At 39.0% G+C, this 21,451-nt stretch overlaps 1 protein-coding gene across 4 annotated transcripts in view; it reads left to right on the top strand.

Moving 5' to 3' along the window:
• The window catches only part of MYLK (myosin light chain kinase), a 202,899-nt gene that overhangs the window by 164,457 nt on the left and 16,991 nt on the right, over positions 1 to 21,451 (top strand). For all 4 annotated transcript variants that reach the window (XM_027637384.1, XM_027637383.1, XM_027637385.1 and 1 more), the window contains 5 exons: positions 7,178 to 7,480; positions 11,104 to 11,139; positions 11,238 to 11,331; positions 12,320 to 12,523; positions 17,251 to 17,468. In XM_027637384.1, the coding sequence (XP_027493185.1) occupies positions 7,178 to 7,480; positions 11,104 to 11,139; positions 11,238 to 11,331; positions 12,320 to 12,523; positions 17,251 to 17,468 (855 nt within the window). The remainder of the gene's footprint in view (positions 1 to 7,177; positions 7,481 to 11,103; positions 11,140 to 11,237; positions 11,332 to 12,319; positions 12,524 to 17,250; positions 17,469 to 21,451) is intronic.

Here is a 21,451-nt window from a genome sequence, read left to right as displayed (position 1 = left end):
ACTGTGTTCCCTCTCTGGACAAGTAAGTGCAGACATCTGTGAAGCAGATAGTGAAGTGGAACAACCATAGACACTTGACAGAGAATACTGCAGTTCAGAAGTGCTAACATGAATGATTCTGAAGCTGCTTCTTTTGAGAAGCATCAAATTATATCTTGCAGTATCCATGTGATTCCCTGTTTACAGTCGGGTCAAGAATTTTGTAAGAATATGTGGGTGGACTCAGTCTCTAACCTTCAACCTTTTAAACTCCTCTGGATTGCTGGAGGATTTTTGTCACTGGTTTTATGGTTAAAGGGTAACTAGACTGGCAATTAAGGAAGAGATGTCTTATATTGCTGCTGTTGTAGTTCAACAGCATAGTAACTAATACTTGGTGGCAAAACTCTGCAGCAGTATCAAAATTAAATTTTCACAGCAAGATAACAATGTGTAGAGGAAAACCAGCTTATGTTGTCCTATGCATCAGTGCTGATAAACTAATCCAGGTTTATTCCTTGAATGGCCATCTGGTTTCGGTGTCATTTGTGTTGGGAGAAATTTCAGTAGAACTCCCTGCATAACTACTTTTGCCTGATACTTACCTTCACCTTTTTTTCTAACAAAGAAAAGGAAATATAATGATTATTTCTCACAACAAAATTCCTGTATTTTACTTGCTGTTAAATGATAGGAATGTCTTAGTTACTAAAAGATGATTCATCACAACTCCTGCACATGAACATAGGGTTCCTAGGATCCGAACTCCAGTGGAGACTAATCCGCTGGTAGTCCTGCTGGGGAAACTCCTCAAATTTATTCTGCCTTTCAGTGGACAGGTATGGGAGCTCTAATTCAATCAGTTATCAAAACAGATACCTAATGTGTAGCACATGAGTAATCCGAACAGCTTGTTGATTCAGACACAGGAGCAGATGGTTTAGAAAAAGGCTCCTGAGAATGCATTATGTATTTGTTTGTTCCATTAGGCCTGTGGCAGAAGGAGATGTTCTTGTGCTGAGGGCATTTGCGTGGGAGTGGCGAGCTCTGGTTTCATCCCCAGCTCCATTCGACTGTGTGTCCTTGGGCGAGGTCATTTTACTCTTTTATGCCTCAGTTACCCCAACAGCACAAAGTGATGCTCTGGGCCACCAGTATTTGTGAGCTACTTTATCCACAGGTCTCAAAAGGGCAGTCTTTAAATAACTTAGTTTTATGTCAGAGTTGTCAGGAGGGGCAATGTGGTGAGAGCAGTCTGCAGTGTATATTACAGGGGAGGTGTGAAATTCAAACTCTGAGCTAATGAACTTTGACCATTGTGTCCTCCGCTCTGCCAGGGAGCATGTTTCATTAGGAGAGAATTTCTGTTCATTCCAGTTTCTCGTGTTGTTTTGCAGGAGAACACAGGCATTTTCTAGTATAATTTTATCCTAAACCTATGGTACACTGACATGCGGAAGGGTGTTAATGCTTGTTACAGGGTGTTAAGGGGTAATAATATATCGACTTGTAGCACTCCTCTCCCTTGGAAAAAGAGCTACAGGGCATAGTTTTCCAAGGAAAGCAGTGAGGTCTGCCATGACCCTGAGCCCTGTCAGCGATAATGCCGAGTTCAGTTATGACCTTTTATGGTTTTGCTTTTCTCCTGCTGATGGATTTCAAATGAAAGCGTTGCCAGTGCTGTCGGCATGGACAGTGTTCAACTGGCTTTTGCAGCATATTAAATACCTTCTCTGGCTAAACAGCTTGTGGGATGGAATTAAATTGTTTCTTTCTGTCTGTTCTTTATCTGGCAGACAAATATCACAATAGCTAATAATAGTATTATACAGTAATATGATAACTGAATTTAGAAAGAAAACAAACCAATTTTGAGAAGAGATAAAGAAAACTACTTCAGAGACACTGCTTCAGTGCTGTCTCTGTTCATAAAAGAAAAAAAAACACTTTTCAGAGGCTGTGGTTGTGCTGTTCTCAGTTTTCAGAGGCTTTCTGCTGGAACAACATCACTGCTTAAGAGCCAGGGCCCTCCAAACTCTTAATGCACAGCAAGCCCTATCTTTGGCTCAGCCCGACCCTCACATCAAGTAGCAGAACAATTTCCATTTCCCTGCACTCAGATAAGGAGATTGCTGCCTTTTTTGGTCTCTTGGAATGGTTCTTGTGTTCTGAAGGCTCTGTAAACTGAGCCATGTGGAAAAGGCAGTGAGCTCTAGATTGCACAGTTTCATGTTATGTGGGTGTCCTGGATGAGCTCTGGGTTTGCCTCCTATGCAGAAAGTGAGAAAATCCCTTTCCTTATCAGAAGGAATTTTGGGTTATACACCACTGAAAAAAAAAGCAAGGACATCAAGTCAAATTTGTCTGATAAATAGCAATGATTTAAAGGCTAAGCATGCTTATGTTTTATGCTTCTCAGAGTGCACAAATACAAATTAATTAAAGGTTACTTCAGGCTGTATATCAAAACCTGTTTACCAAAGTATTTCCAAGAACTTGTCTGAGGAAGGAGTGCAGCTGAATTCAATTTGGGAGTAAATAACAAGTGTGTGTTTCAATCCTGGTATGGTCTTAAAAGTGGCTTATACATTTCACGTGAGGCCAGCTCATGACCTTATCATCTGCCCCAAGGAACACATACCACAAAGAGTAAACTGGAATCTGTCCTCCTTGCTCTGGGGTACTGGTAATTTATGCCTCCCTTTGTTGAGAAGTAGGGTGCCTAGTTTGCTGGAGCACAAAGGGAAGAAAGCACCTCCTTCATGTCACCTCCACTCCCCTCTTCCTCCTTTCTGCATGGCTTATGGCACACAGGAGTTGCTACTGCTGTCTCCTCTGTGCTGCTTGAGTCTGTGACTCAATGCAGTCTCTGTGCAGAATAGTCCCTGAGTGAGGCTTGAGGCCAAGTTAGCTGCTTATCCATCTCCTTTGCCTGCCACAAGGCTTTGGAAGCCAGCTTGGGGCAGCCCTACTGATATTCCTAAAGAGATTACGTGGGGAGCTTTGTGCTTGAGTTCCCCTTAGCATTTAACTGTCCAACCTCCAACTACCTCATTAGCCTCTGCAGTCATACCAGTAGGCAAATGAGGTGATCAGGCATCCTAGTAAAAGAGGTGTAAGAACCGTCTGCTGCAAAGGCATTGGAGTTTGTAGGATTCTGACTAAGTTCAACAGGACTGTGTGGATACAGCCAGTTTGACCACGACAATCTAGAATATCATAACGCTTAACTACATCTTAATTTAGGCTTTATGTGTGTGCTGTAAGTTAGCCAAGACTGGGGTACCCCTAGTTTCACATAGTTAAGACATCTTATGGTGGGTTTCTTTTGTTGCGTGTAACAGCGAAATTGAAGTTAGAGTTCAATATTTTAAATTAATTCCTTCTCCTATAGAAATGTTCACAAGAAGCAGTTCGTTTTTCAATACTCTCCCTTCCTTCTAGTTTACATGTTGTTTCATAGCTATGGCTTGGTCCAAAATAGGAAGAACAAAATCGTGGTCCGATAAAGCCAATGTAAAGCTCTCATAACATAAGGCAAAGTATGAAATATGTCTGTGTGTGTCAAAGACTGCACATGGCATGCAATGAAATATTGGAGATGGGCAGGTCAGAGACATTAATGGTATACTAAACACTAAAACAAAACGACAAAATAGGGAACTGTGCTTGTCTCCCACATCCCTCCTCAACCCACAGGATAATTTTATTGGAAGCAATTAATTGTGCTGATAGAGGTTTCATATTCCAGAAGCGAATGTAGTTTGGCAAAATATTCTAGCTTTCAATATAGACTGAAGAATACACGGTAACCTTTAAAATCCCCATAGAATAAACTGTGAGAAACAAAACAGGCATATGGAGAGACCATCTGCAGATTCTCTGAATGTGCAGAGCTGTAGAATACCATCCAGCCTGATATCAAATAGTTTTTAAGCATGGTAAAATGGTACATATACATCTGTCATACTAATAAAGAGCAAAGATTAGGTTTTCATTCCTGTTTATGATCTCCCATAGCAGCTACCACCCAGTATTTCTGCACTGAACAGACCTGCAAGCAGTGGCACATGGTAGACTTCAAACAAAAACATGCATCTTTCTGGCTCTATAGAGCCCAGCCAGGGTTGCAGGTTTTCATCTTTGCCTACTGGAAAAAATTTATTAGGAAAGTAGAAATATTCCCAAGGCTAGCACATACTAGTCTAAAGCCATGTAGCATTTCCTTTGCCACTGATGTCCCCTTGGCCATGAATGTTTTCTCTCCAATACTCGCATACCTAAGCCTTGCTTCTGTAAACTGCTGGCCAAAGGGATTGCAGTTATCTAGGTGAGTCAGGGAAAGAGAGGTAACTGTGGGCTGGGCAAGTGATAAATCATGCCCAGAGTTTCATTTGAAAACAGAAGTGTGTTGAAAGTCAGCAATGGGAGATGTATTTTCATGTCCTGCACAGGAAGCAGGCTACCATGCTCTGCAAATACTGAAACATAGGCACTCTTTTTTGTCCTTCAATATAAAATTCAGTGCAGAGCATTAGATCAACCTAACACTTTATTTTTAAGCCAACACATACCATCCAGATTGAGCTGTGTGCACAGAGGTGTCAGAGAGCCACTACACTGACAATCCTGAACAGATACCTCTGTAAGGTGATGAACTACTGGCTTAGCTTTTTCTTCCAAGTATTTCCTCTTGCTCTCAGAACTGCTCTAGTTCTGTTTGGATTTAGGATAATACTTATTCAAGTTCTATCTGCATCTTGAGATGATAAAGTAATGGTTATATAGGAGGGAAACAAGACACAGAGCTGAATATTCTTCTGCAAAGATTCTGAAAAGGACAGATGACTGGTTAAGCATCATTCCCAACAAGGTCTGCATGGGTAATAAGCTGTAGTGAAAAAAAAGGTGGCTGTTGCCACTGTCTGACTGAAATCATACAATCCTTGTGTGCCATGCAACCAGCTCTCTGGTTGTAGTGTGGTACAGGGGTTCTGATACTGAAAACAGAGTGAGCATTGAATTCTTACTTCTTGCAGCTCCAAGGAGGCTGAGGCAGGACTGGTATGGGGAAGAGGGGTGCTGCTGTTTAGGCTCCAGGAGATGAAGATTCAGTTCCCCATCTTTGCTACAATCTCTCTTTCTCATCATAGACAAACCATATAACCCCTCTGTCATTGAGTTCATTATATCTACACTATAAAATCATGCTTATTAGTCCCTTTTATTCTGCCAGAAATGAGGTGAGGAAAATGTGACAACTAAGCAGGGCAATAAGCAATTCCAGGGGTTAAGGATATATGGTCTCTGACACGTGTTTAGTAAGAGATGTACTGTATAATGATGACTCCTAGTGGAATGGTGTTTTAAGTGTTGCCAAAATGAATAAAGATAACCTAGATTCTGGCAGTCCCTTTTTCTTCCACCTGGGCATTCTACTGAATGCAGTGGCAAACTTAGTGTCCATCTCCCTTCCTCCCTCACAGTATTTTCCCTCATACTTAACAAGTTCTATTTATATATCTTCTAATGTGTTTCAGTTGTGGACGGAGATCTATTTTTCATCACAACTGAACTAAAAGGAATTAAAAACCTTTTTTTAAAGGGAAATCAGTGGGCAATGAAACTTACATTCTTCCAAATAATGCACTGATATTTAATTGTCAGATTAGACTATCCCAATTTCCTTCTCTATGAGGAAAACCACAGCAGTCAGAGGAGAGGTTTCTCTGTCCAAGAACTAAAGGCATGTTTGTGAGAAACTGTGGCTATTTCTGTCTGTTCAGCGATTTTCCTAGGAATAATTATATGAGTATGGAGGGATAACTGATATAGTCTGCCACAGTAAGGCTTTGATCGAAGTCCACAACAGTTTTCTCCAGCATTTGGATGTTTTTATTGCTGAGAAAGTGGCTTTGTCAGCTCTGCCTTTCCTGAGGAGAAAGTGATAATGTCCTTTAGCAGTTTTAACGAGCAAATTGGGACAAGATTTTTATCAGTCCATGTCCAGTGTAACCAATGTTTGTAGGATCTCACACTTCCTGGCTTTCTCTTTTCATCATGTCTCATTTATCCCATCCTTTGATTTCTCATTCAACCTTTGGCCACTAGTTCATCCAGATCAACATCATCATTATTTTGTAGGTTTTGCTAGATTATTTCTGAGAGGATTATTTCCAAGGAAGATATTTGTTCCCTTTAAAGTCTTTTGAAGTGCTTAACTCCTACAATTATTTTCTAAATCAGTAATTTTTTTAAGAAGTCGTCATTTTTCCGTCTTAGAAGAACATTAATTTTGATAACTAATCATTAAACTTAACTTTGAAAAAGTTGTATAACTGCAAGGTTTTTGTGTTTTATCGGGTGTTTTCATAGTTGACTGCTCATCTGCACTCCAGGTTCTGGTAATATTTGATCTCATAATGCAAATAAAGTCTGCAGGAGCAAGCCTTTAACTGAGGAAAACCAGAAGTTTTTATCTTCCAATTCCTCAACAATTTCCAAAACATGTATGAGATTAAAAAATTCTCAATATCGAAATGATGTACTCTAAATTGAATTCTTTCTTACCAAAAAGTGCAGTAGGCTTCCGAAAACTGCAGATAGGTGAAGCTGTTCACTAAATTGTTAGCAGACAAAGTTGTCACCCTTCAAGGTCTTGTTTTCATGCCAACAAACTGGTTTTAGTATGTCTGCTACCCAGGTATGCTTGGATGGGTGGCACATTATGAGGCTGCGAAAGGTTATCAATAGCCCTGAAGTGTGGAAGCAGATGAAGGGAACTGAAAAAAGAGCATCACAGTGATGGGACTGTTACAGGGATATTCCTCTAAGGAAGATCACCAAGGAGTGGTTTGCACTGTTGTGGGAGATTGCAGGCATAGCTATGACTGGTTTTAGTCTCCACTTTCTGTAATGATGCCTGTGAAGGGCATTAGGCTTCACCATGGCTTAGCCAGATGCCCACGGAACTGAACAACCCGTGTTGAAGCCAATGTGGGATTGGGAGCCCTGTTGAGTAATTCATGTACATCTGTCTGTGGTCCAGTTGCTCCTTCTTCCTGCAGTACCAACGTCTGAAGCAGAGCAAAGGAATGGAAAGAAAAGGGCTGCTAGCTAGGGCCAGTTATAGCCTAATGGTAGTTCCGTCTCTCATCCTCACAATTTCATCCAAGGTGCTTTGCTTATGTTTCTGCAGATAAGCCAGACCCACCTGCCGGAACACCATGTGCATCAGACATACGGAGTTCCTCCCTCACTCTCTCTTGGTATGGCTCCTCCTATGATGGTGGAAGTGCAGTGCAGTCCTACACCGTGGAGATCTGGAACTCAGTGGACAACAAATGGACAGACCTCACCACCTGCCGCAGCACCTCTTTCAACGTGCAGGACCTGCAGGCTGACCGGGAGTACAAATTCCGTGTGCGGGCTGCCAACGTGTATGGCACCAGCGAGCCCAGCCAAGAATCTGAGCTGGTTAAGGTTGGAGAGAAACAAGAAGGTTAGTTCTTAGGAGAAAAAATATCTAAATTCAATGAAACTCTATCTTAACAGTTCCTTAGTGAGGCCAGGCAGCTGCACACACTCCTTTGCATGTGCCGCTGTGCGGTCAATGCTTGTGCTGGCTCTGTGTGTGCTGAAGGCCCTTCCCAGACTCCGTGTGGGTGTCTGAGAACATAAGATTTGCATGCCTGCGGTGTGGAAACTTGGCTTCAGGGATCTCAAATCCCTGCCTGGTGAAAGCAAGCAATAATTCTCCTTCTGGCTTGCTGTGTGAGTGCTGGCTGACAGACTTCTGCATTGCAGTGCACAGGTAATGGGAGACAAAACTTTTCACACGTTAGACATTCAGTCCATGCCTGGTTGGAAAATGATGTTTGGTGGATCACCTGAAATACACTGATGGATTCATTATAGTTTATACTGGACACGCCATGGAAAAACAAGCCATAAACACTATCCCAAATTAGCTTTTGGAAAAAGTAAGCGTGCTTGCTGCTAGCCAAGCACAGAATATGAAGCAGAAACTGAACTGGCATCTCATACCTAGTTGTAGTTCCCATGCTGTCAATCCCAGCATGATAAAGCACCTCAGTCCTGTTGCCTCTAGTACACTCATCTTGTGAATTCAAGGCTATCTGAGTTAGCATGTTGGTTTTGCCACTTTATGGATGCTAAAAATATTTTTGAGGTTTTTGATTACAGTTGTATGTACTTTGAAAAATATTTTTCAGTATCTTTTACTTCTTAATTTTTGCTTAAGATCTTCTCAAAGGACTAATAGGCAGAGTTGGATCATTGCAGAAATTATTCAGAAACTGGTACTAAAATTTGAAACACACAAATATCAGCATTATTTTCAAAACCAGAGACTGATTTTGTGTATTTTTGTGCACACCCACATCTACCTACTGTAGACAACTTTGATAGTCATCTCAGCAAAAATCCCGGACCAGGGATAATGTATTTTGCCATTTTTCCTGCCTTTGAGGAGTGGACTGTATGTTGTATCTCTCCCTCCTTACTTATATATGTAGGGGTTTGGAGATTTAAGTGTTCTACATTGCCCTTGTGAAGTTATCTTTCAGTGCCAAAGCAAGACAAAATGATAGCAAAGTGATGCAGCATCACACAACTGTGTAAGCCTCTCAACAGACATTTCTAAACAAAAGTAAATCATATTTCTCCTTAAGAGATAAATTGGATGCATTCTGAGAATTGACTTCCTACTATTTGTAAGATTTAAAACCCACTCTAAATGAAAATGCACCTTCTCTTCAAAGGGAGGAAAAATAACATGAAGAGTAGCAATAAAATTGAATAGATGGTACGGGCTCTTAAAAAAAAAATTTCCTGTGTTTGAATGCCCTCTTTCTTTAGTTACTGGACAAACACCTTCTAGAGTTGGGGACCTGACTCTTCTCTGTATTTGTTTTTCCTAGAGCAAGCACTATCTGTACTGGACCAAAGCAAACAAGCTATTTTTATTTTTAAGACTGAGAGTTTTCTTGTATAGATTTAGTAAAAAAATGTTAGAAAGTGTATGAACCATTGTGATACATACAGAAAAAAGCAACAAAAAGTTGAGTGAAAAGATAATGTGTTCTGTTTTAAGGAGGGCGGGTTATCATTGTGCTCCCAATCCCATGGCTTCTTGATTTCAATTCTTGATACTGCAGCTAGTGTGAAAAAAGAGCAAGTCATCTAAAGAGTGATTTTTCAAGTGTGTGAATATAACTGGTGCTTTAATTAAAAGCAGTGAAAAATGCATGTGTTCAGCACCTGCCAAAGTCAGGACTTTGAGCTGCCATCTATGAAAACACTTAGCTGAGTAACCAGGGATTTTCTGTGGCTGCCAGGAAGTTTGATTACTGATTTTCATACTAAGATGGCCAGAGCATATTAGCAATCTCAGTATAATCATAGCAAAGAAAGGCATGGCTAAATTTTCAGTGTGCATTTAAAGAAAACAGCTACTAAGATAAGGCTGTAAGTCACAACAGATTAAAGTGCACATTGCCATGTTTGAGGAATATTTGGTACTGTTGACTTACTTCTGAGAAAGGTTTTAGCACAGCTACGCAGCACTTACCAAGCTCAGATACGTTCCACTTATATAATTTAGGCTTCCATGGGTGGACCAAAATGTTTCTAGTTCACGGCTTCAATACCATGTCACTGCAGAACAGGGAACTGACTTCTTGCCTAATCAGTATTTGGCAAACATTAACTACTGGCAGCGTGGCTGGGATCAGCTCCCTTATGCAGCCCTTAAAAGGGGAGGAAAATGCGATGTGCTCCATGGAAGGGTGGTTTGTAGCTGAGGAAGATCTGAGGACAGCTACCCCGGGTGGGGAAGGCTCGCTTCCCTCTGTGCTCCTCTGGTAGATCTCTGCAAACCAGCTCGTCTGTGCTGGAGCATACAAGAGTCACAAACCCCAGAGGAAAGAGAGAAAGGCTTTAGCAACAGACTATATCTGCTTGATTGGCTTTGCTACCAGCACACAGATGCAGCATTATGTGTTGGATGTAAAAGGGTGATGCACCAGAGCAGCTCTCTGCTCACCCTGCACCCTTTATTTCTGTTGCTTTCTTCTCATCTGCTGTATAACTGTACTCTCAAGCACCTCACAGCACCCAGAGTACTGAATTAATGTTTCATAACATAAATCTGTTCACACAGCAGATAAATCTCTTGGTTAGGCTTGCACTCCTCAATGGCAAAGTGCAGCTTCAGCAGCTACAGGGAGAATTGAACAGGTCACTGTGCAACTGCCTTTGCAGTTTCTCAAATTACTGGCCGTAGCCACAGGTCTTAGGAGCAAGCCCAAGCCATCTCAGTAATATAGAAAAACATCCCAGCCATACCCCCTTTCCCTTCATACCTGCAGGCAACATAGGGAGCAATACACAAAACAGTGCTACTGGCAGTTCATGTATATGAAAATTAAAAATTAAAATCAGGACACTCAGGTCAACTTTTACTCTGACTTAGGTCACTGGGCTTGCCAACATGTTGCCTGTCTTTGGCTGCAGAACTGAGGCTCCATTTGAACCTCAATGATTACAAAATTCAGCCATGCTCAGAGAAATGCTTGCTGTCCAAATTTTATTGATATCTTGAGTCTGAAAAATTTGTCTGGATGCTTTGCAAGAAATCTTTTTCATGTACAGACTTGCTTAACATTTGGCTTTGCAATCCAAAAAAGGCATATCAAAGCTAGAAAAAGATTTGTCATTGAACCAGAACTGTTATTGATTTTAATATTTTAAATTTATTTTCTATTTCCCTAAGGCATTCCTAGAGGTAATTCTTAGGTCACTTTGAACTGATGGACTATGCTGATGTTTCTACTAGATGGGTGTGATAGACAAGTACTGCAAACCACATGAACTTGATGTATTCAGAAATGGTGACCAGACTGTGATTGTGTAGTTAATACTCCTGTAGAAGTGGTGAAGAGATTTTAACTATAAAGCTAATGCACAAACTCCCTGACTGCTTTTTGCTGCTTTGCCATAGGATCTATCAGTTGTCCATGTCACTGTGAATAATTTGACTGTCTTATGTAACTACCATATCCTATATAAAATGTTATTCATGTGTTTTTATTTTCATCACAGAACCTAAAGAGGATGAAGCGGAGCTATCTGACGATGGTAAGAAGTGCATATTTTAAACAGGAAAAATGCAAGTCTGTGCTTTTCATTCACGTTTTCTGGAGGTTTTAATCATGGTCCTTGGTACCTGTTTCTAGAGGGGAAAGAAACAGAGGTGGAATATCGAACGGTTACAATCAACACTGAACAAAAGGTGTCAGATGTCTATAACATTGAAGAGAGGCTGGGATCGTAAGTACTGTATTGTGCTTTTGAAGACACAGTTTTCAAGGCTACCAGTCAATGATAAAGATCACGTGCATTCGTTCTTTGACGGTGTCTTGCACTTTCAACATTCCAGCTGGGCTCCTGCTAAATAGATTTTAATGTATGTTGGCTTCCACTCCATAAAGATCATTTACTCTTATTAACTGATAATTTTAAATAGGCACTTAGATGTATTTGTGGCAAGGAAAACAGAGCCCACAAGTGAATAAAGCTAGAGGATTCATTTGTTTGTCAGTGTTCTAAAAGTGATCTGAAAAAAAAGATACACATTGTGTACTTGCATTTCCATTATATCCATTAGCAGTAATAAGATTATCCTGCCCACAGGCTGGAATCTCTGTTGACAGGGGTCATAATCCCAAAGAGCATTAATAGTATTGCTAAGAGAAGGTCAGTGATTAGCCTGGCTGTGTTTCCCAGGGTTCCAACTCGTGGCTGTGTGAACTGCATGCCATGATAATCTTTCAGTGATTTGTGCTGAAGGCCAGGGGATCCTGTGTGCTGTCATTAGTAAATCTTGATAAGTGTAACGTAGAGGTAGAATTGTACATATCCAGCAATGTGAAATAACAGTGCTGAGCATTTCAGTTTCTAATTTCACCTGTATCCTATGCCTGACATGTCTCATCTGCTGCCCCTTCAGAGGTCTACAACCTATAGAAAACTGTGCAGAAAGACTTCAGTCACATGAGTTAAAGCCTGGTAGGAGTCCAGTTTTTGAACACTCATATAAAACTTGCTCACTGGAATGGCAGGGTATCTCTAAATGTGGTATTCATTCAGGAGTTCTTGCAGATTACTCTGCACAAAATCATTACAGAACAATAATTGATATTAAGACACTTTTATTTCAGAATGGACTGGTTGTGCTGTAATATTTAGTAAAATGTTGCTATTTGTGGTAGCCCATACATTGCAAAAACATTTTATGGAAATAGTTATATATTTTCAGGGGAAAATTTGGACAAGTCTTTAGGCTTGTTGAAAAGAAGACTGGAAAAGTTTGGGCAGGAAAATTTTTCAAAGCCTATTCTGCTAAGGAAAAAGAGAACATAAGGGATGAAATCAGCATCATGAACTGTCTACATCATCCCAAACTCGTCCAATGTGTAGATGCCTTTGAAGAAAAAGCCAACATGGTTATGGTCTTGGAAATGTAAGTATAAAGCAGATCACACTGGAAAGCTAATAATGTTGAAAATAATTGTGTATACAAAAGTAGCAACTTACCCAGATGTAGAACTGTCAAAAACTTCAGGATTTGCAGGGCCTGGACGGCTTTCTCATTTTGCAAGTTTTTCCAAGTATTTATGCAACTTGTTTAAACTGTGTAAGTGAATCTGTGTTGTATCTTTTAAAAATCTGTGAAGATGTGTTACAGTTTTTATTGTCTAGTTTGCTTGTTTTTTAAAGTACATGTGGTGCGTGTTTGCAGCTCACTCTTTTATTGCCAGCTTGGGAGAGCAGAGAAAGAAAGTAAGCTGCATTTTGGACTTTCATTTAGAACTAAAACTGTGTTTAAGGAGGAGAACTCTTTTTTTCCTTTAGGCAATTCTAAACATGTATTGAAGAATACATCAGATGTTGCTTGCAGAGAATTGAATGTTGGTGCACAACAGACAGTAGGAGAGAAAGATGTGGATCAGAATGCAAAAATCTAAACCACATTCTAATAAAATAGTTGAATTTCCATAAAAAATGTATCATGACAAATTTATAGTGCTCAAGAGATATTAGGAACACTTTGGTTTTCATAATATCCTGGTTTTATATTTTTAAGAAACCTTAGAGGGTTAGCCCAGTGTGTTTTTCCTGCAACACATAAATACTTTGATTGCAAAACATTTATTTATAACAAGTTCTGTATAAAAAAATCTCCACAGGTAAAGGCAGTGAATGTTCTAAATCTAGATCAGTAGATGCAGAAAGATTATGCTGTTTTCTCTAAAAACTAATTAAACATTAATTGATCTGCCCCCAAGGTCAATACACAAATTCTCCATGATGGCCCAGGTATAGCAGTTGCAGAAGGGAATATCTCCTTTACTTGAAAGTAACTTCATCCAAAACTATATAATTAAGTAACACAGAATTTGAAGACAGGCTATGTCACTGTCTTGTTCTTGCTGAGTAAGACAGCAAGACTCGTTTTTACCTCCCAGAAATTGTTCACCATGGGCTCCTCATGCCACACTACTGTGGGGAGCAGCAGAAAAGCACCACAGAAGCAGTGCTGTAAAGCATCTCACAGGGCTGTGACTTGGCTGCTATCTCAAGATAGTAGATATTTACTTCAAGGGAAAAAAAAAAAGAAGATTCAATACATGTTCTTGCAACAAAATTTATTATAAGAAAAGAATCTGCACAGTTTGAAATGGAAAGTAATGGTCAGGCTTCACAAAGAATAACGACCAGCACGACCACTGTTTGCATCATCCATAATGCACCTTCTTGGTTTGAATCCCATACTTTTGGCAGCAGCAGCTGAAAGGAAGATTAAATCCTGATCTGTGCTGATGTTTTTCCCAAAAAGTTACATCAGTTACTGTTCTGCTGCCACACCTACTTCATGTGCTGTCTGATGCAAGAAGGAGAAGCAGTTTTTTTTGCTGGCTGCAAGTTCTGAGTAAGATAGAAATTGTTTGAGGCAAAGGAGACTATATGTCTATTTTGCTTGCTTGGCACTTGCTTAGATTATGTGCAAACTACTACTGCACTGGTATATTTCAAAAATTGGATTTTACAACCCTGGAACTTATGTGCAAGAAGGTGTTTTTATTTTTAGACTGAGCAGTTGAGCAAGCTGATGATGGTAAGGGAAGGGAACCCTACTTAGCTTGGAACTGGGAGCTGGCAAACCTAATGGAAAACAGGGAGATGTATAAAGAGTCTGGAATAGCATATGGCTTTACACTCCATTAGTTCCCCCCGACAGCAAGCAGGTTTTACTTTTCAAAAATACGGAAAAGTGCAATCAAATTTAAAGTAGCTTTGTTAACCAGTATAATTAGGATGTGATTTTAGTTTGGGGTGGCCACCTTTTCTGGCTTTTGAGACACCCCACTGAAAGTTCCAAGTGTCAAGCAGCAGCACTGTGTCCCAGCCCTGCAGCAGAACTGTGGTAATGCATGGATTTCAAATAAATCCAGCTTACCTGCTATTAGTCTCATTTTAAAACAGATTTTAGTAGTGAATGGAATTTAGCAGATCCCCCTCTACTTGAATTGGAGCTATTGGTAAGAAGCAGCTTTGGAATTTTCTTCCTGGTATTTATTATAAATTTTTTATTTTAATTTTATTCCCATATCTTTCTTAGAACCTTTTAGACTTCACCTTCTCTCCTTTTAATATTTTTCATTATACTATATTATATGCTTTGATTTCATACTTAAATTAAAATCAGATTTTTTTATTATGAATTTTAAGTCAAACACTATAATAAGATGTTCTTACCTGAAAACCTTTCCATCTACCATTTGCTGGAAGTCAGGGGCAAGTGTCAGGCATTTCCTTTTCAAATATAGGAATGTACTGGTTCCACAATAAGCATCTCAGTGGAAAAACTAAATCTGAAAAATAGTATCATGTAAATGTCATTCAGCACTGGGGATAAGTGCCTTAATGTTTTTATATACTTCAGATAGTCAGTTAATTTTGACATAGATCAGAAAAAGATTATTGTATTACAAATTAAGATTATTGGAGAAAAATCTCAGCACTAAACTCCATTCATTTGCTGTGATTTAAGTCAGAACAAGTCACTAAGGTTTGGAGATAGATTTATTAAAATGCAGCTGAGAATTTGCCTGGACAACAGATTCTTCTCACTGTTCCTCCACAACCTAAAGTTTATAATAAAACAATTTTAAAATGTGTATTCTGTGATTCTATAGACATGAATATTTTCCTCTATGGCCTCATCTAGAGAAGACTGAAAAGACGATTCTGAACTAGTTGTGGCTCTTTGAACAAAGCCAACTTCTCCTTTTGTGTGGTAGAACCTGATCCGCACTGGTTTGATTCAGCTTCCTAATGTGGCAAAAATTAAACTGGATTTGGCTTGGGATATAAATGCAACATTATTCATTCTATAAATGCATAGCAGTTTAATCTGACGTTGCTACCAGAGTGTCTAGAGCTCCCATGGTAAAACCAGCATGCAGATGTATTAACAGTAGTTAATTTCCAAAAATATGCTAAAAAGGGGTGCTTGAGACAATGGTATGATTTCTGAAAAGTTTTTGCTTTAAGGATCTGAAAATTATGGCACATTTACAGTAAAAATAAGTCATGATTATCTGTGTTAAACAGGCAAAAACAACTGGTACATTTTAGTATTAGGATGACTATCATTGCACAGTGCTCCAGATATAAACGTTTTGCCTGCAGATGTTTTCATAAACACCTCCATTCTGGTTAATGTCTTACTGAAGTAACAAAATACTAGATCCCTTGAATGTTTATTCAACAGCTCTGGCCATATTATTGCTTTATGTTACAAATGTGCTCTAATACAACACTATTCTTATTATTTTCATGCCCATAGGAAACTGCAGTAGCATTTCTAATTACATATTTTTTTTTGAAATCTTATAGCCAAAGCAACGAATACATCCAGAACTCCAGATGTTTCAATTTCGGTTTGGTACATGAGGGATATAATTGTATATCTGGCAACCTGCAAGCATTGCAAGGCCAGTTTTCAGTTTCGTGTTTTCTTTCTGTAACTGAAATGTGCAATTACATTTGGCAATAAGCACGAATGCTGCAAAATATTAAACCATATAAAGACTATGGTGTCTATAATTTAGAACAGATTTCTAAAAGCAAAGCTCTCATCACTGTTTGATCCTTTCTCAATGGGTCATTCCCCTGCAGCATAAGAAAAAAGTATTTCCCATCTTTGGATGCAAGCAGATAAACCAGTTGAGTGATTACTCAGAATGTAAAACAAAATAAAACAAAAGAAAGACCAAACACAAAAAAACCCCACCAAAACTAACAAACTACAACTTAAATTATGCTTTTTTAAATCTAGATTAAAAATGTCCCACTTTAGTTCCACTAACAGTTCAATCCAGGAGATTCTACCCTGGAAAGACCAATTATTTCACATCTTTAATAAGCATATAAATGGAATTGTCCTACAAGGAGTGTGATGAGGACGCAGCTAAAAATACCAGCACTGAAAGTGTTGTGGGTTATATCCTTGTCCTGTCATAGCTAAGGAGGAAATTCCCTCTGAACTCACTTGGCTCAGTAATTTACCCTTTGAGCTTTGCATTCCAATTAACCATATCATCAGAATTCTTCCTTCTTCAGCCTGCCTTTGTTGCTCTCAATCTCTCTTCTTCCCAAATTTTTGCTCATCTGCTAGAAGTTTTGTCCTCTTTTTCTGGGACCCATTCCACGTACTATAGTTTTCTTTATTTCTAAATTATGTTGTTTGCACTTGTGTAGTGGTGGATCATAGGAGGGAAGGAAGCAGCGAGAAACGTGGGCTTGGAGTCTGGAGTGGTGTTATGAACACACGTCAGCAGGGTGACAGTCACATGGCACACACTTTACTGTCAGCTGCAGGTGATGGATCCTAAAGGCAGGATGTAAATCCCTACTGCCTGGGATAACAGTATGGATGTCTCACAGCCCTCACCTGGGACAGAGACTCAGAGTGGAAAACATCTGTTGATTTATACCACACACAAGAGGTGATTCTTCCCATATTATCCTTGTGCTTATGGAAAGTGCCATTACAAAACACAGATTGCATCCTGAAGTGACTACTGCAAGCTTGAACTCTCTGTATTTCTGTAAAAGAAATAGTTTGATTACTCCCAAAATGAAAATGTTACAGAAGTGCTCTTTTTATTCTGTCTTTCCTAGGGTTTCTGGAGGAGAGCTCTTTGAACGCATCATTGATGAAGACTTCGAGCTGACAGAGAGAGAGTGCATTAAATATATGAAGCAGATTTCAGAAGGAGTTCAGTACATTCATAAGCAGGGTATTGTCCACTTGGATTTGAAGCCAGAAAATATTATGTGTGTCAACAAGACTGGTACAAGCATCAAACTCATTGACTTTGGACTTGCAAGAAGATTAGGTAATGACTTCTCTGCCTATTTCAATATGACTGGGGGAAAGGGGCAGAACGAACAGTAATTCATGCTACCTAATATAGTCTTTCATATATAAAGAGTAAATAATGTTTCCTATAAATAGTTCTGGGTTTAGGAAAAAATAAAAAAGGGAAAAAGAAGGTATTCAAGAGGAGTGTGCAGTGAACTGTATACAAACTACCTGTCTGTTCCTATAGGTAGGGTATCCCTGTAGATTACAGGTAAAATACACAGTAATGGTAATGTTAACAAATACTACATTTGCTATAGGAAACTATAAATCACTAACTTTCTAACTAAATACTTCATGAATACTACAAAACCTTGAACTTTTTGTAATCACAGGAATTAAGGTGATTTTCCAGAGGTCTTTCAGATCTGGATAATTATAGTTGATTTGCATTTACCCATTGGTTTTATCACTTCTTAACTTAAACAGCAGGATATTGTCATACATGTTAAACATCAGAGGAATTCTAAATGGAGCTGTGTAATAGTACTACTTAAAAATAATACAAAGGGGGAAATACCACTTGACAAGTTCCTCCTCTTCCTAAGCTGTTTTTAGCAGCTTTCTATCATCCATTTCAGTCTAAGATTCCAACATGCTTTGCAACTTGAAAGCCAAAGACCTTCAATGGTTCTTGTCTTCACACTGTTCAATATTAGTTCAGCTCTAAAAAGCAGCCCTCCAGCTGTGCTTCCAGTGTTAGTGATCAGCACACACTGATCTTTTTTAATCTTGTATTTTCACAAAAGAAAAAAATATTCCAAGAATTAAAAGGAACAAAAATAATTTATGAACCTGTTACTGGGAGAGCTTAGATTTGTGGCTCTACTGACAATAATTGATTGGGACAACTCATATGAATTCTTGCTCTCTATATAGGGGGTCCACAGCTAGATTCCTACTTGCAATCTTTTGTCTTCCTTTTTTAACAAAATTATTTTTAATACTTATTAAAAATAGAACAATGTCTTTTGGAAGAGTACAGTTTGGAATTACTACCACCTGGTTTTTGTTATCTACCTAAATGCTGCTCATCCTTGTTCTTTTGACACTTAAGTAACAGACTACTGCATTCCCAAGAATATAATTTTACTAAAACAAACGAAAAATACTTTTTTAAATGAATGGGGGAAAACAAATCCACTCTTCAGAATTTTACATGATATTCAGCTCCAAAAGTGTATTACATGAGTCTTGGTCACAGGGATGCTGTTAACTCAGAGATAAGATATTTATTTTATTTATTAAAAAAAGAAATCACTGCCATTTATGTTCATTCACTAGAATGGAGCCAGTAGTGTTCTAGGAACATGAACTGGATTTTGTTCTTGTTGAGGAAACAGATAAACTGTTAACTAAGTTCCAGTGCTGATGTTTTGGTTATCAGAGGTGTGTGAAAGATTTCAGCCCATGATGTTCCAGCTGTCAGCCTGAAAACTATACATTTATTGCTGCACGGAGTGGATTTCATCAACAAGAGATACAATGTAAACACAGAATGGCCTTTTTATAGAAACTTCTTCAACTACTTTTAACTTCAGGCCACAGTTAAACTGACATTTAGCAAACAGAAGATCCTATTTTCAGTAGCCTGTTCATATCCATCAGCTTTTCCATTTTTCTGGTAATCTTGTGGCATCACAGTGCATTGCCCGGCTGACACCAGCTTGTGAGCTGCTGCAGTCGACCATGTGTAGCAAATCTCTAAACTCCAGATAACTTTGCGTGATGTAGAAGGATGAGAGCTATGGGCACTGATGCTGACTTTGATTTTACAATGCTGTATGGCTTAGTATGTTGCTAATTCTTGCCAAATGCCACTATAGGTATTTGCTGTTCATCAGCTGCTGTTCTGGATAACTCTGTTGTGTGTGGCGTTTCCCTGGGAAGAGAAAGTGCCCTTCCATTTCATGCCCATAAAGCAAAAGCACTCTGTTCATTGGGAAGACAATTGTAACACTTTGGTTGAGATGATCTCCAAAAGCAGAAAACAACTTTTGCTGTTTCATTTACTTGCAAAAATTGCTAAAAATGCTTTTCACTAATGCCTGCTTCTTGTCAATTGTCTTATGTGGTGCACTGAGGGCACTTGTGCTCCTTCAAACTTTGTGATTTTGAAATTGGTTGTCAAAGTCACTTTGGCATTGATAGATGTGGAACTGGAGCCCTCATACTACGGACCTGACTCTGACTGAGCAGAAACTGCTCAACCAAGGGATTGCTGAAGGGAGCAATGGCTGACTCTGCACTTCAGCTTCTGAGATTTACTTTTAACTTTTTGTAACCAGTGCAAACTAATGCCTCTAAATATTCATTGTTTTGATCAATTTTAAAGATATTAAGATCAGTTCCTTCTGCAGTCATCTTCTGCAGCTAATTAGTTCTCCTGCACTGTCAGGAAATACCAAAGCTGCAGTGGGATATTTTCCTGACCTTTTTTGGTGTGCTGAGGAAGACATGTAGAAAATTGTTTAAGATAAACCTCTTGAGGAGAAAAGCGAATGATTTTTGAGTACTGTAAAGATTTTTTTTTTAATCAGTTGATTATACACAGTGTCAGCAACAGTTTCCAGTTAGCTTGTCAGCTTTCTATCTGAATTTAGGGATCTCCAAACACAGATCCTACTTGTGTACTAAGCTTGTAAACAACTGGGTAAAGATTTGACATATTATTGCATAGAAAAGATCTTATTCTTTTCCTTTCTTTTTTCTTTTATACACAGAAAATGCTGTATCGGTTGTTTCACACATTATGCTTGCACTCAAATGCCATGTTTTCAAAAAAACCCCCACATTTCTCTGATGTATGGACAGTGCATTTCATACACCAGACTTTTGCATACACAGTGGCTTGTGGTAGTTTACACAGTGCACAGAAAAGCCTCCAAACTTGGATGTGAAAATCTGAGCCTGAGATTTGGACAACCATGATTAGGCTTTTGGAAAACAGGTTCATTGTCATAAATTTCAGTAACTTTTCATGAAGACAGTTTGAAAAAAAATGTAGGTGTTGACTTTAAAAAGAAGGCAAATAGAAAAATGGGATTTTGGGCTTCTCATTTGCACTTGAAAAAGGAAGGGTGATCTCTCTGTCCTCATGGCCACTGTGAAGAAGACATTGCCCTTCTTTTGGGCTAAGTCACTTTAGATTGGACACTAGAAAAAGGATCTTAGTTTTTGGGATAAGAAAACTCTGGTTATGTGACTGTAGGGATGTTGTGGAATAGTTTTTGAATGTGCTTTTTAAAGGCTAGTCAGAGATCTGGCAGGAGGGTCTTGATGTTGGTGAACTTGCATGGGAGGATATGGGTGATTTCCTGCAGCTGCTCCCAGGCATTGTTCTGTCCTTGTGTCTGGAAATGGGTACTCCCTGCATGGAGGGGTCTCTGAAAACAGGCAAAACATGTGACAATAAGGCTTCTGCAATTAGTTTACTATAACCATACTTAAGCAGAGCAAAAAGGGTTTCACGGAATTTAAAATGGGAAACAGGTATGACCATGAGTGAATTGCTGCAGTAGTGCTTAAAAGTTGCCTTAAGCACAGTGTTAGATCTTTATTAACCCCATATATCCTTCAGATTTCATTTGGTAAATTGGGGATTTCCACACCTCAAAAGACCACTACCTTAGGTGTTTGATTACATTTCATGAAATGCCTTAAGAGCTTTCAGTGGAGGTGAGTGTGGGAGTGGAGTCAGTGCTGAGATCAGCGTTTCTGTCGCAAAATCTGGTAAAGTAGGTTCTGGTAAATAAAAGTATTCTATTAAGATTCAGTGTTGTGGACAATTCACTTCTGTTGTAGTCTTCTCAAAACTTTTGATTTGCTATCATTTGGGGTTTTTTTAAGCTTTTCTCTTGATTATAGAGCTGCAAATATCTGTACTCATGGTAACCTTAACAGGAGCAGAATTGGACTCTGCTACATCTGTTTTCCTTCCCATCCATAACTGTTTTG

The sequence above is a fragment of the Corapipo altera genome, unplaced genomic scaffold (assembly GCF_003945725.1).
Source record: "Corapipo altera isolate COAL_440 unplaced genomic scaffold, ASM394572v1 45, whole genome shotgun sequence".
In the NCBI taxonomy this organism is placed as follows: domain Eukaryota; kingdom Metazoa; phylum Chordata; class Aves; order Passeriformes; family Pipridae; genus Corapipo; species Corapipo altera.
Note: the sequence above shows the minus strand (reverse complement) of the source record. Positions and strands in the feature narration are given on the sequence as shown.